This window comes from Pteronotus mesoamericanus, unplaced genomic scaffold (assembly GCF_021234165.1).
Source record: "Pteronotus mesoamericanus isolate MK-2021 breed Mesoamerican mustached bat unplaced genomic scaffold, CSHL_Meso_final contig_32, whole genome shotgun sequence".
Classification (NCBI taxonomy): Eukaryota; Metazoa; Chordata; class Mammalia; order Chiroptera; family Mormoopidae; genus Pteronotus; species Pteronotus mesoamericanus.
The window spans coordinates 11,426,751-11,442,696 of NW_026555134.1; the positions used below are offsets into that span (position 1 = coordinate 11,426,751).

At 41.3% G+C, this 15,946-nt stretch overlaps 1 protein-coding gene across 4 annotated transcripts in view; it reads left to right on the forward strand.

The window, feature by feature from the left end:
* Nucleotides 1-15,946, forward strand: part of FNIP2 (folliculin interacting protein 2) — a 120,215-nt gene that overhangs the window by 63,895 nt on the left and 40,374 nt on the right. For 2 of the 4 annotated variants that reach the window (XM_054576095.1, XM_054576094.1), the window contains exons 4-9: nt 38-138; nt 228-299; nt 1,928-2,028; nt 2,202-2,291; nt 3,840-3,911; nt 13,386-13,515. In XM_054576095.1, the coding sequence (XP_054432070.1) occupies nt 38-138; nt 228-299; nt 1,928-2,028; nt 2,202-2,291; nt 3,840-3,911; nt 13,386-13,515 (566 nt within the window). The remainder of the gene's footprint in view (nt 1-37; nt 139-227; nt 300-1,927; nt 2,029-2,201; nt 2,292-3,839; nt 3,912-13,385; nt 13,516-15,946) is intronic. The other 2 variants (XM_054576097.1, XM_054576096.1) reach the window with 1 other exon arrangement.

A 15,946-nucleotide genomic window follows, 5' to 3' on the forward strand; every position in this document is an offset into this window, starting at 1 on the left:
TGCTAACTTTGATTTTGGTTTCTTTCGTGTGTGGCAGTACACAAGACCAGCTTCGGATGTCAACATGCTTGGGGAGATGATGTTTGGCTCCGTTGCAATGAGCTACAAGGGCTCCACCTTAAAGATACACTATATACGGTGAGTTTGGGCTTCCTTTTCTACTGGTGGTGAGAAGTGGAATGGTGATACTGGCTCATTAATTCGAAAATGTATTTTTTCCTCCCCAGCTCACCTCCACAACTGATGATTAGTAAAGTTTTCTCTGCTAGAATGGGCAGCTTCTGTGGGAGTACAAATAAGTAAGTGTGGGATTTTGCACCCCCCCCCCCCATTTTTTTAAGTGGCTATTTTCCGGATAGAGTCATTCTCCAAGGCCATAATGCATTTTGAAATGAGGAGCAGGATGAGTCCACATGAACACAGGGATCTTAAAAGTGGCTATTTTCCTATGTATAGTGCTTATAAAAAGCTTTTTGACTTTGTATCAGGTGGCCTTAACGACAAATGACAGTTTCAGTGTATCTTTTGGGTCCCTCTGTTACCCATGTGTTCTTCCTGCCATCACCGAGCTCCCATTCCCTAGAAAGTGAACAGTGAAGGGGGAAAAGGAGGGGCCACGCTAATGAGTTTATGGAATTTCCCAAGATTATTTTATCCTTTGAAAATTTGTTTGTTACTGTGTTCGCTTATTTATGTAAGGAATGAAGTGCGCAGTCTTTCCAGGCTGCTGGACACCTGTTTGGCGGGGCGGGCTGTCTGGACTGGCCGTCTCGTCCGCTGCCGGCCTGGCCTCTGTGATCGGCTGGCCCGTGGGCCGTGCGATGTTGAGATCTGCACTCTGGAGTTTTTTCTTCCTCTACTTTTATACTTCTCTGTAAACGAAAACTACTGAAATATCTTAACGGAACTCTCATTCTGGTACATTTGCTTATATATTTTGAACTTCGCAAGCAGAAATAGTTTGTATACTTTTAAAAAATAAAACATTTGTTATTCTTTGGTAAGTTTGAAAGAAAGGTTAGTTACAAATGAAAGGGGCATTCCTGCGAGTCAGATGAAGGCTGTTATCCTGAGAAATTAGAAATCCATTTCTTTGTAGACTTGGGTCCCATTGAGTAAGTCTGCCGACTCTTCAGCAGTATCACAAATTTACTTTTTTGAGCACTCAACATTGGACCATCATGCCTGAAGCCAGTAAGGGAAGTGATGTTTGTTTCTTGTGAGAGATTCTCTTTACCTAAACATCTATTACACTAACTCCCTGTAATAGAATATTGAGCTCAGATGTCACTAAAAATCATTTTGGCCTCATTATTCTGTATTATTTTCAAGATCTTTATATTTATTTTACTTCTTATAAATACAACAAATTATTGAAACCTGCTTCACTCACGTTTGTTTTAGTAATCGTAAATGTTTGGTTGTTGTGAACTCAGACTCTTATAGGAATTATATCAATTTCTATTATATCCTCCTCCTAAAAAAAGTTGCCGAATTACTCATTGATGTTAACTAAGAGTTCAAATAAACTTCATTTTGAAGGTTTACATAAAAGTACTTTTGAAATGAATAGTAACACCTTTGGTGTCAGTCACTAAAGCAAAATTTAGAAGTGAATAGCAATATCCAAGGTGTTAGTCACTGTTCAAAATTAATAGAGTTTGTCCCATTCTGTGATGTGAGACTGTTAGGAATGCATTGTTTAGTTATATAGGTTGGACTGCCTCCAAAAAGCTTTTCTTTTCTTTTCCTCTTAGAAATCCCCCTAAAGTTTAATTCCCTTTGGTAGATATGAGACTTTATTCATTTATAAAGAAAAGTCTGAGCAACTGATGAAGTTGTCTGTATTTGAGAGTCTGTTAGAAAACAACTTTATTCGTCTCTTGACATTTTTCTCCCCTCTTTCCTTCTCCCTCCCTGGATTTAGCTTGCAAGACAGCTTTGAGTACATCAACCAAGATCCCAATTTGGGAAAACTGAACACAAATCAGAATAATTTGGGTCCTTGCCGTACTGGAAGTAATTTAGGTAAAGTCAGCCACATGAATGGGTTCTTTCTTTCTGAATACCACCGTTGTGGGTGTGTGTTTTGCTTTCTTTGAGTGTGTTGTGTTGTGTTGTTTTGTTCGCATTATCTTTAATCTGTGTTTATTTTTTTGTGCATCCGTTGTTCGCCCTCCTCTGTGTGTCTCCGTCCCCAGGTCTGCTGCAGGCATGCGGCAGCAAGCTGCTGCCGGGGGTGGCAGAAGGAGGACCTCTCCGGCTCACCCGCAGCGCTTCTTTCTTTGCAGGTTTGTGTGGAATGCTGAGTACAGTGTGACCCGCACACATATTAATAAATCCTGTGCAGGTTCTTAGCAAAAAATCCTGTTTGCTACCTCTCTAGAAACCCCAGGGGCTCTTGAGATATTAAGGTCAAATGCAGCCAAGTTCATGGTGTTTTGAAAATTCTACCAGTGAACCTCTATCGTAAATGCCTTTGATAAACCCCAGGGTAAGCTGACTTTGGTCTGAAATGAGCCCTTAGTGTTTCTAAGAGGATTATGTTTTCTGATTTTTGTAAGCCTCTTCTGCTACTATGAATCGTGTCCCTTTGCCATGGTATGTTCTATCCATTTATTCACCTGCATCCTTGCCTGCACAGCGTTTCCTCAGAAGCCACTCTAATGAGCATGGGAGACACATCCATCTCTCTCTCTCTCTCTCTCTCTCTCTCTCTTTCTTGCGCGCACACGCGCATTTAAATAGCATACAATGCAGTTTCTAGGTTCTTTGCAGGTACAGTCATCTTGGTCTCCGTGGATAGGTAAAGTCTGAGCTCTAACTCACCTTGCTGGCTGAGACTGCTGAATGGCTGTTGTAGCCTGGCATGATTAACAAGTATGGGGACCTTCATTACTAACATTAAAGGTCGTGTTTATGCCAAATGGTATTCTGTTCTTCTTTGTAGCCTGAAATATGCCTAAGCACCATAGTTAACTGACACCCTAATAAAACTGACACCCTCCTACCTACTCAGAGTGAGGACAGCATGTTTATATACACTCTTTAAAATTGTGAAGATAAACATGCTTCAAGAAATAGCTGGCGAGAATATTAATCAGGCAGGGCCCTGGGCTTAAAGTTTACTGTAGCAACACGTGATCTGCCCTCTCGCTCAGCAAGTGTGCAGTTTAAATCAAGCCGAAGCATTCCTTGAAGGCTGTAATTCTGTAGTGTTTTCTAAAATTCATGCCGGGACGTGAGTTTTGCGAAGTAACTTTACAATAATACTGTGTATGAGTGTATGTGGAAAAGAAGTGGAGGAAGAAATATTTGAAAATGAATATAAGTGTTTTCTATCTTCCAAGAGAGTGGGTTACAAACAGAGAAATATTTTTTAAATTTATGAAATGATTTTCAAGTATTTCTCTTCCCTGAGTTGCCTATAGTCACTACTGAAACTGATTGTAAAGCCTTTCAAAAATACACTGCTATTTAAATGCTACTAATAATGAGGAAAGTGCCTAAAAGTATCTGCCTGAGAATGTTTGTTCATTGTATCCACTGCAGGAATAGTTGATTATTCATTCAGTTTTTTAGAGATGAGCATCACTCAAAAAAGTTTATATGGTACAGTAGGATAGTGCAGGCAAGCAGTTACTTGATTTTGTTTTCTTCTTACTCTCCCTATTGTCTTTTCATGTATTTAATTTTGATTTCTAATTAATCTATATATAAATTTATGCCAATCGCCAAAAGCAGTAATCTACTTTGAAATGTAAAAGTTCAATGGATATTAAAACAAGTTTTTCTTTGAAGAGCCTGATAACGTGGTTTTCCTTTTGCCTTTCTCTTAGCACACAGTACTCCAGTTGACATGCCAAGCAGAGGACAGAATGAAGACAGGGACAGTGGCATTGCTCGCTCAGGTATTTGTACTTCTTCTCTCGGGTTAGCTAACAGAGCGAACTGTCGGCAATGGTCAGGTAGTTGGGAAAGTAGAAGACAGGCCTCACCTTCTGGTTTTCTTCCTCCATGTCTAAAGCCTCACATGTCTGAAGATCTAGAACTTTGATGCTCAGCACCTAGTAGTGATTGTACAGCATGGGCCAGTTTTTTCTAATATCCAAACTAATGTGAGACTAATGTATTCTGAGAGATTTCTCTTTGGAGGGAAGCTTCCTTAAGCCACTTGGACAGGGACTTTGCCTGCTGTATATTGATTATGAAATCAGAGGAAGGAATGTGTCTGTGGAAGTAAATTTACCCATGACTAAGGGAGGGCTTGCCAGCTGACTTGGTCACCCTTCCCTCTGTCCTTGAGTCAGGCTGTTCTTGACTTTATCTCAGGTGTCCCTGCTCTCTTTACCTTAGGCCTTGACCTTTTCTACTACTGCTTTTAAGATCTCTTGGTTTCTGCTTTAGGATTTTTGGTTTGTGGCTCTGACCTCAGGTAGAGTTTGTGCTGTAAAAGAAAGGTAGGGAACTGATGACCTGGAATTTGAGGACTTGGAGCTGTGCGGGGCTTTGCCTGATGAACGTACATTAGACATGCAGCCTCTACCTTCCCCTGAAGACTAGGAACACCTGCTGGTCTCACCAGTGTCGACATGCCACCTTCCCCACTCAGGCCAGCCAGGCGGTGCTCACGTGCGCTAGGACTGGGTCCAGGCCTCGGGGCCTTCACTCCTGACCTTTCGGTCATTTCGGTTGCCCGTGTTTGCTCTCCAAAGGAGCGTGAAGGAGTCTGTGTGTTCTTTCTGTGTAGGACCAGCGTCCTGTACCATACTTGGTACAACCTGATTCCCAAGTCATTAAATGTAATTTCTTACCGAGTCCCTCTGGTTTATGTGTATCACATAATGTGAAGTACTTAGCATTTTATCTATGGTTAAATAAAAATAGTTGAATCATTTTGGTGTACTTAAACTGTTGGGAATTTTTCTGCATGGGAGATTTGTCTATTCCCTTATCCATTCATTCAGTCGGTCAGTCATTTATATCAATATGGACTCATAGATACATATCTTATACTTTGGGTTATAACCCAATTCTTACTTAGTTGCTCATATTGTTCCAGATTTGACCATGGAAGCCATGAAGCCATTTCAGTTTGCTCCTGTGTTGCTTTAACACACCCCATCAGTGTGTGTCTGTGTGTGTGGGACCCGCATCGTTGTGTGTGAGCATGTATTTTGAGCACTTCCTTATTTCTGGCGCTACCACATACCCCAGACTTGTCTTGTATTTTTTCCCACCCCAGTCCTAGAATCAGCTGTTTCTCAGTGGAGCCCTGTCCTTTCATTGGAGAACGGTATTAGATTCTGAGATTTGGACACTAGCAGAGCTTGATGCTTCCTTCAGTGTCACTTCTCATAGGCCTTCTCAGCTGGCAAGCGAAACAGGAGTTTATGCTAACTGTGTATAGGCATGTATATAAAATTGCCAAATGGAACATTTCTATCTATATTAACATACAATGAGTTTGTACCGATACCCCCATTGTTAATAACCCATTACCTTCCTTCCCTTGCTTATTTGTGAACTCCCACTCCAACCGTGGGAAATCAGGCTCTCACCCTTTGCCGTCCATTTAATTGTTTCACTTCAGTATACATAAATAACAATGTCAGAATTATTCACTTGGAGCCCTGAAAGAAAGGACTTCATTAACTGGAGTAGAGTAGTCACGTGCAGTTCCTTTTACCTTCGTCTCTCACACACCCACTCACCTCCAGAGGCCCCCAGGCCAGTGCCTCCTGAGGGGTTTTCGCGGCGATGCGCGCCAGCGCAGAGGCGTCTCTGACATCACAGCTGCTGCCAGTTCATCTTGCACCTGGCTTGCTACATGTGGCCAGAAATTCTGATTGCACGAATCAGTTTTAAAGAATAATTTAAGGATTTAAAATTCTTCTCTCAATAATCTAGTAAAAAATATCTTTAGAAAAGTTTTTTTTGTTGTTGTTTGTTTTTTAAATCATTGCTTATAGGGAGAAATGGTCCAGGATAAAAAAGGAACTGTAAATAGAGATTTTGCAATTCTTTATCAGAAGAAAACTGAAGTTCTTTGTCTGGGCCTGTTGGTTCCTTCTGTAGATATTCCCTTCCGCAGGCAACCTCCAAAGGAGGGAATGGCTGGAAGAACTTATTTCATGTTTAGCTGCACCTTGTTCTGTGCATAATATGCTCTGGGGATACAAAGAACCAATGTGGTTTTAAATTCTTACACGAGTTTACTCTGTTGTCAGAGAACTAAACTATTTTGGTGGTTTCTACTGTAAGACCAATTTGATACAGTTGTAATTAAGGGAAGGAATTAGAATGGTAGCACCAATTTCTGACTGGCCAACCATCAAGCCGCATTTGTTTGTGGACTAACAATTTTCTAGCCTCCTGTGTTGTCAGGCTCTGCCAGTATTTGGGAGGTTTATGAAGAAGAGTAAAAATATAGCATCTGCTCTCATCAAGAGTTATATGTAAACCAAGAATTAAAGTACAGTGGTTTTTCCAAATAAACTCTTTTTCTTTAAAATAAAATACAGTGTGATAAGTACTGCCTCATAGAACACTGTGGGAACAAAGAGGAAGAGCAAGTGCCTTTGTCTGGGAAGTCAGACAATGGCCTCATAGGAGATGTGATATTTGAATGACAGCTTGTAGGTAGAAAAAGACTGCACGAGAGCTTAGGAAAAGAGCGTTTCTGAAAATAGTTTGTGTAACGGTGCGGATTTTTGAGCATGCACTGTTCTTGTGCTGGAACACAGGCTTGGGAACGTCAGAACGTCAGAATGTCAGAAGGTCAGGCCGGCTGTGAAAGGCTGTTTTGAAGGTGCTAGGTCCACACTAAGCAGTTTGGATTTAATCTTGTTAGCGGAGCAGCTAAGGAGATGTAACCTGATTGTATATTTTAGATCCATGTGGTGCTTCACAAACTCTGCTCCAGGGAAAACTGGACCAACATAGTTATTGATAAAATAGATTAATGGTGATACTTTCTAATTTAACAGGGGTGAAGTGGCTGAGGAGATGGTTGATAGATTTTTTCCCCCCATTAACTTTATTTCAACACAATGTTTTCAAACTTATGGGACTTCTTGCTACTGTGCATGTGCGTGTGTATATAAAATAGTAGAAAATGATTTATTTGATTTAACATAAAATTTTGAAAAGAAGTCCATTGTTTTTTTCTTCTTCAGCCGATTTTGGCATAGTATCTTAGAAAAATATATACAGCTTTTCTTTTCCCTCCTGGGGTATCCCGTAGCTTTTCGTCATAACAGAGGAAAGGAAATCTTAATTCTGATCTATCCTTAATGCATTTTACTCCTTATAATATATACTCCAATGCCTCTTTGCATAGTGTGTAACACACACACACAGAATGGGAAATGGAGCGACAACAAGAGTATCCAACTCGTTTATTGACTTAACTAGTTAGAAAGACTTTTTTTTAAAGATACTTCTTTAGTAAAGGAGCAAACTAAATAATAAGCTCACCGTATTTTTTACATTGTAATATTAGCAATGTACTCAAAGGTCTTTGCCTTACTCCCTGAATTCTTAGAATGTAATAATCATAGACTTTTACTCATAGCAGGTTGAGAACTGTTTTTCTAGTGTCATTGTGGAAGATGAGAAGTAGAACTGGGAGACAAGAAGAAATAGAGTTGCTTACCAAAAGACTGGAGGCAACATAAATGTTCATCCATAAGGACTGGTTAAAAAACATACTTCCCAGGAAAGGGCTACCATGCGGCGATTAAAAGGATTGAGGCGGCCTAGTGTGCCTTGAAATAGGGAGGTTCTCTTCGGGCGTATCATTTATGTTTCATAAAAAGGCATATGCAAGATCTTACCACACATAAAGATAGATAAATATGATCATGGGATGTCTGTGGAAGGCATACAAGCCAGAGCAGGTATGGAGGGGGAAATACATTCTCATTGAATCCTCTTTTGGATATTTGAAATGTGTCCTCTGTGCATATATAAATAAAAAATACAAGTTATTTTTAAGAGGTTCTTTTAGTGGTTGCAGTTAGACAATTTTCAAAAAAGGGGAGAAGAAGGCTGCATTTCAGCCATGCTGCGGTAACGCTGGCAGGGCTGGGGACCGATGGGACACGGGCAGTGGGGTGGAGGGAGGCACCAGGCCCCACGGGCGACTGCCCAGTTTCTCGCTTGAGGACAGGAGCAGAGGACGATGGCGCTGAGTAGTATAGGGAAGGCAGGAGGCCATCTGAGGAGACAGATGTTGAGATTTTTTTTTGTTAGAAGTGTCTGTACGTTCTCCAGCTATATATAAGTAGCCAACTATAATTTAGAAGTAGGAAGCTGGCTCTAAAGAGATGGAGGGGAGCAGGAGCTAAAATTTGGAAGTCTTGGGTGCATGAGTAAGATTCAGAGGGCCAGGATTGAGACCAGAGTCTCACTGAGCCTTGTTGAAATGTCACCTTAATTCACATTTAGATTCTGTTCCTCATCAAAATGTTCATGTCAGTGACGAAGATAATTTCCCCATTTTCTGTGCAACTTCATTTCCTCTGTTCTTGAAAGTAGTAAAATAAACTGAAGATCAGTGTAAAACTTCTAATACATACTCTCAAACATTTTTATGAAGTGTTTTCTAACGAACCTTCGGGGTAAGAACGCACGTCATCGCAGTGGTTAAATAGGCCGTGTCTGGGCTGCTGGGCAGGCACAGGGTGAACCCCACACCCGGAATGTGGTTTGGGTGTCAAGGCTGACGACACCACACCTGCACCAGGAGGACGCCATGCAGTGAGGCTTTCGGGTGAGAGCAGGGTGGGCTTTCTCAGCTGCCAGAAAACGACTTGCAATACACGGAAAGGAGACTGTTTCGGGGGTTTTACGGTGGTTAGGGGGCAGGGCCAGGGCGAGGAGTCCTGCATGTCATGTGAACTTCGCACTGGCTCCAAAGGAGGGAGCACCCAGCCTTTCTCATCGGCTTGCCCAGAAACAGGGCAGGAAAAAAGGTGATGGTGAAGCTTAAAAGCTGTCAGAAAACACCAAGAAATGGGGGGTCACCATTGAGTAATATAAAATTACGTCTCATTTGTGCCTGAACCTTATTGACTTAATTGATACAGTGCTTTGTAGAGAGTAGCAGGAGTCAAGGAATGTTCTGTTCCTGTTTGTCGTCTGTGTAGGGAAAAGTCCGTGGCTCCCTGGTGACCTTGCGTGCATCCATGTGGGCAAAGGCTTGACCTGCCACTTACCGGAGTCTGGGCAGTACAACCTGTGCTCCTCTGGGGACGTGAGCGAGTGGGGGTCCTCTAAGGAGCTGCGAGCAGGCCATCTGCCGCTCACTTCTCCATCTCTCCTGGGCAGGTGACATGAGATGGTTTCTCATCACCTCCCGGGTCCTGATGAGATGCGGAGCTTGCTGCCCAGCCCCCGTCCCACCAGAGCCCAGAATGGCAGGATATAAAACTGCTTATTAGCTGGAGTCCGGAGCAGCTGCTCCCAGCAGCAGGGGCTCCCACTGCTCGTGTTGCAGGCATCCGCCCCCTTTTGTGTCAGTGCCGTCCTTTTCGGTGTGGGGGGCGAGGATCACTGGGCACTGGCACCTTCCGCTGCTGCTGCTTCTCACTGTCCGTGCAAGTGATAAACTCTCCAAATCTAAACATGTCCTGTATCTTTACTGTCAACTCTTAACCTTGGCCTTCGCCTTGTTTTAAAAATGTGTGAACTTGGCCATCTGTATTGTAGCTTGGGCAGAACTCAGTTTCTTCATTTCTTTAAACTGCTCATATTTCAAGGCGGACCTTGGGTACTCTCTTGGAACAGATATTTATTTTCTTCAATTTCACAAATTTGTACTTTCTTTCACTTCATTTTTTTCTTTCTAGACTTGCCACCATGATTTCAAAACCTTTTAATTGTTAAAAACAGATTTTATATTTTAGAGTAATTTTAGGTTCACAGCAAAACCGAGTGGAAGGTACAGTGAGTTCCCGTATAGCGTCCCCTTCCGCTTCATGCAGAGCCTCCCTTATTATCAACGTCACCACCAAAATGGGACATTTTTTTAGGAACAAGGTGATGCTAGTTGAAGAGTCCTCCTCAGGCAAGAGGGTGGGGAAGAAAACATAAATTTATAAATTGAGAGGTAACCAGGTACAAAATGTTAACAGTAATCTGGTGATAGGATTTTGGCTATTTTTTATTTTCTGATTAGTGCATAAAACTGCAAAAGTCTTTGCAATCCATCTCTGCAGCAACTTTTAAATTACAAAAAAATTCTAAGAAGAAGAGTGATACTAAAAATATTAAGGAGTGTTAGACACAGCACTTTTAAAGCTGAAACTGAGCCTATGAATAATTTAAAAGTCTCACATAATTGGGGATTTTCTCTACCAGCTCACTGAGCTAATTGGGGACGTAGCTGGGCTGAACTCCTGTGCAGAAACCCTCCCGTGTCCAGCAGGCGCCCGGCCCTGGAGCGCAGGTGTGTCTTTAACAAGCTCCTCGGGTGAGTGGGGTGCGTGGCAGAGCTCCGGCGGTGGAGCGCTCTGCACTGCCTTTCAGACCGCGGACCTCGCGAGCAATCACATGCGCTGACATTGGCGGAACAGATAGCTGAATCCACCCTTTCCTCATGAAAGATGACGAGAGGCTGTGGGCCGAAAGTAGGCCTGGTTTTGCATTTGGAGTTGTAACTGAGTCGTTTCTTAGAATATCTGATTGACAATACATACACCATAGTACTTTTCCATAAAAATCGTAAGTAGTATTAAGATATTTTCAATGAGGAAATGCTGGAGAGCTCTAAGCCAGCACTTTAGCTTAATATTTCATTTGTATGCCATAAAAATTCTTACTCAGCATTTTTTTAATGAGGAGAAAAGAAATAGTGTCTTCTCTTTTTTTATTTAAATTTTTGCCTTTTTATGTATTATAAGCCCTAGTTTCTTTTCCTAATTAGCTAATTAGCATTAACCATTTATACTCCAAAATGTCTTAATTAGTCCAACTTTTCCAAGAACTATCAGAGAGAGTGTGAATAGCTAATATTCATTGTATGGGGTGCTGGGCTAAACATTTTATGTAATTTCTTTAAGCCTCACAGGAACCTTAGGAAATGGATCAGTGTTTTCCAGACTTTTCTTTTGTCTTGTGACACATGCTAATGCTTTTCCCATCATCATCCAGTAACAAATATCTTTATATATTACAAATAATAGTTTTATTAATTAATATTGACATTGTATTATACTGTTTTCTTCTTTTTTAAAATGTTCATTTCGATCCAATTCATACCTGAGATGTGGTACTATATTGTCCCCATTTTACAGATGAGAAAGCTGATAGGTTAAGTTACCTACCCAAGTACCACAGCTGGGATTTGAACCAGAAGCCTGAGCTCTTACCCAGTTTACTAAACTGAATGACACAGCAAAATAATTTCCAGAATAAGTTGGACCTCAGGGGCACCTCCATCTTGCTTCTGTGATGGGGAAAAATGTTTATAATACAGGTACTACCCTTTAGCCGTGTCCTCCACCTGCCAAAACTGATTTGCTCAGCAGAAGATCAGGGGAGAGAGGGTGCCCTGTAGATTTGGCAGTAGGGAACAAAGACCATCTGGATCTTACAGGGGACTTTGAGATCTTTTTTGGGGGGGACAGAAATGTCTAATTGGGGTTTTTTATTAAGTAATTTTGCGTGGCTTTGAGGAAAAACTTTCTTCTCCCTCCTTTAAAAGTTCTCAATAAAATTGTCAGCTCACTGATATTTGAAATGTGGATTTAATTTTGGAGATTTAAGTCCAGGCATAAATCAAGGCTGAAACCAGATCAGAACAGAGGCCATCTCCTGGGGCCAGCCACACCTGGGTAACATTTTCGTGTAGAAGTGCTATATGTTCAGTAAACATTTATTAATTGCCTGCTGTAGGTATTCAGGGCACTGTCCTGGGTACAGGGGGCTCAAGGCATCTCATTGACTTCTGCTGTGGGGAGAACCTTGAGTCGTTGTGTAAATACCTATGTTTTATAGCCTGGGAGGTTCACCGTTCTTCTTCTAGACTTGAAGCTTCATGCAGGCCGATGTGCATGTGTGTTGTCCACTACGCTATCCCTGTTGCGTAGCGCAAGAACCAACACATGGTAGACACTCAGCATTAGCTTATTGATTATTGGCTAATAGCCAAGTAACTTTTGTAGTATTTAAGAATTGAGGTCAGAGGGTCAAGGTATTTCTATGTGCCTGTAAAAGTGTAAATAAAAATGTAATAGTCCCTTGGAGAAATTGCCTTATCAAGTGATATTTGTGAGCATACTACACTGTGTTTCCCGAAGTCACTTTCCTTTGTCCTGTGACTTGCTTCTGAAAATGTTGACCAGCCATCTCTAACACCCCATTTCCTTTTCCACTGGACTGAGTGACACTTCGGTGTCAAATTCCTTTGCCCTAGGGAAGTAAAAGGAGAAAGTCTGTCTCCTCCTTCCAGTTTGTCCAAATCATTAGACATCCGTCAAGCAGCTGTGATTTCAAAGACACCCTTCACCTACCTGAGGGGACCAGTCTTCCCTGCCTGCGAGAGAAGTCTGTGCTACACGTCAGCTCACACTTACGCAAACCCAAGTGCAGGGACCTGATACTAGGTGGCAGGAGGAAGCAGAGAGAGAGGCTGGGAGGCAAATAGGTAATCCAAGCAGAAAACAGATTTAAGGTTAGAGTCTGGGGATAGGGGTAGGATGGATAAATATTGTGTATTTGGAGATGGGGAGCAGGAAAGAGGATATTATGTGGAGCAACTACTCATTTGCCTAGATTTCACCTCAAAACGGCGAATGAGGAAGTAGTCAAGAGGAGGCGATGTGTGTAAGTAAACATTGTGCATGGTGTTTGTTACTAGGGTAGTATCACAAACGGTTATGTTATCTGGACCATTTAATGAGAAATCTACTCTCTGAAAGAATGAGTAATAATTACTTTGCATTTGTAACACGGGACAACTTAATTGATACACTTGCTCGGTTTGTGATCCCTGTTTCTTTTCATTTGTTTTCCTTTTTTTTTTTATACCAGACAAATAGACTTTATTTATTTTTTTTGTCTTTTAAAATGCCTTTAATTATTTTTCTTATCTCAAAAGCAATTGGTGTTTATTTATATAAAATGCATATAAAAAGACTTTGTAATTCTACCATGCAGAGGAAACCACTATTAACATTTATATAATGTCCTTCCAGTCTTTTTCTTAGAGGATGTTTCTTTGCTGTACCTAAGTCTCAGTAAGAGAGAAGTTATGTGTCCCTCTGCTGGATAGGACCGGTAGAACCTGGAAATTGAGGTTACTCAGCATGTAGTTTTTTATGTAGCTACACAGGACTCATTTACCACAACTTTGGATTTTTAACTCTTCCTCCCCACAGCCTCCCTAAGCAGCCTTTTGATTACACCTTTCCCTTCGCCAAGCTCCTCTGCGTCCTCGTCCAGCAGCTACCAGCGCCGCTGGCTTCGGAGTCAGACCACCAGTTTGGAGAACGGCATCATCCCCAGGAGGTGAGCGGCAGGTCTCCTCTTGCTGAGAAGGCGCTGGGCAGGCAGTATGTTGGGACCGCAGGACACTGTGCCCACCTGGCGTCCAGGGGGCAGGGGGGCTGAAACCTTTCAGTGAGCTTCAGGTTAGCATGAAAGTACATGTTAGAAGTTTCCTAGAAAAAATAAAAACAACAACAAATCTCCTGGTTTGGAAGACACTGGGAAATTACTGAGTGGATGTGTTGTATATAAGCTACATTTGCTGTTAATTTAAAATGAGTGTGCTCTGTGTTTTAATTGGCTCCCTTCCAGATGTGGCTCCTGTACGATTAGGAGGGTGGAATGAACCCCTTCCTTACGGTGATGCCGTCGTTGCCTTTGAAAATATAGAAACTCAAGGATTGTGACATACTCTCTTCATAAAACTTAAATTTTTAAAGTTATGAATTGGATTATGAATAGGGATGGCATCAAGATATTTTCTGCCTTCATTTCAGTTGATTTTTATATTTAGAATTTTTAAAGTGCAGCTGACATTCAACATTATTTTGCATTAGTTTTATGTGCATAGCATAGTGGTTAGACATTTGCATAATTTACAAAGTGATGCCCCCAATAATTCTAGTACCCACTTGGCATGCTTTTAGATCGAAAGTTTAGTTGTGTGCAAAATGTACATTTTTGGCATATGATGATATTACGTCAGTAGCCTCCAACCTCTTCTTTCTACAATCCAGAAACTCAAAAGGGAATTAAGACAGGTTGTACCTGTGAAAATCTACATATAAATTGTTTGACTTAGTAAATTGACTAGTAATCACCATGTGTAGGGAATCTGTGAAGGTATAAAGATGACTTAGGTACTTGCCTGCATTTAGAGATTGAAGATACATACCATAAATAGTAGTATAAAGACCTTAAATGATAAGTGCAATAGAGAGGCATAAAGTGCTTTCGGACTCGGACAAGGAAGAGGACACTTGCTGGTGGTTGTGTGGGGGACTGGGGGCCAGTCATGAAAGAGACGGCGCTGCAGGGACACACTGAGAAACCAGGAGTCAAGGTACGTATGTGGCGCATGGCCGGCTGCTCGTCTCTTCTCCTGTTGCTCTCAAGATTGTAGGGAGTGAGACAACCCAAAAAAAAACAATCATAGCCACATCACTCACTGCAGAACTGCTTTTTGGTTGATGGGCTTTGAGCAGAATGGTTAAGAGCGTGGACTTTGGTATGGGGACACGTCCTAGCTCTGCCATCACCTAGATGAATGTGAGTGAGTTAACGTGGATTCTAAGTATTGTTTCCTCACATGTCGTGTGACAGTTGTCCTAGTATCAGCCTCACAGCATTGTTGGAAAAGTTCTAAGGGATATAGCAAATCAAGTGAGGCCAGAACGAGGTATAGTAAATAAAATATTGGCCAATGTGGTTTACTTTTACTATTGCTATTGCCACCGTTATCACGGTTATTACTGCAACTGCCAGGAGGAGGTGCCCCCCTGTCCTCAGTATCATCACAACGATTTCTGTGAGTGGAAGAAATAGATGGGTCTTAGAAGTCTTCCGCTTCAGACGTCTTCCCTTTATGAAAAATGCCCATCCACCTTTTCAGGTTTGAATCCCAAGTTGAATAGCAGTCTCTAACCCAGTCCTCCAGATTCTTCAACAACTCTAATTTGAATTAAGACCTGGCATTGGGAATTAATGTATCTTTAGTGAACTCACTGAAAATAGGTACCTCGGGCTCAAAAATGAAAATGCAGCGTCCCTTGTTCAAAAAGCAGTTAGAGTACTAAAATGTAAAATTTTCCCTTAAAAAATATTTTACTTACTAAATTAATAGGAATAATAGTGACACATGAATAATGACATAAGTTTCCCTGGTTGGTGTGGCTCGGTTGGTTAAGCATCGTCCTGCAGACTGAAGGGTTGCAGGTTCAATTCCCAGTCAGGGGACATGCCTGGATTGCGAGTTTGGTCCCCAGTCAGGGTGCAACTAATCGATGTTTCTCTCTTACATTGATGTTTCTCTCCCTTTTTTTCTCCCTCCCTCCCTTCCCCTTTCTCTGGAATCAATAAAAGAAAAAAAGTTAATAATAGCAAATTTATAAATTGCGAAAGGTAATACTTTGGTGTAATAATTTTATATAGCATAAGAAATAGTAATCATGTGATGTCTTCATTTATTATGATATTTCTCTGGCTCACTTTTCTGCAAGTTCATTTGTTTAGGTTATCAAAATTTATACGGTAATTGATGTATAAGCAGTGTTAGTAGCTCCTGGCAAATGCAAGATGGCAAATTTTTTTATTTGGAGAAATATCTTTCTGCTGATGCAACTATTACTAGAGCTTTGTAAGTTATGGCAACATTGGGATACATTTTTGATTGACTTTCAAAATGTAAATTTTAGTACATCTAGATCAGTTGATTCTTGTGGGAAAGTTTTTC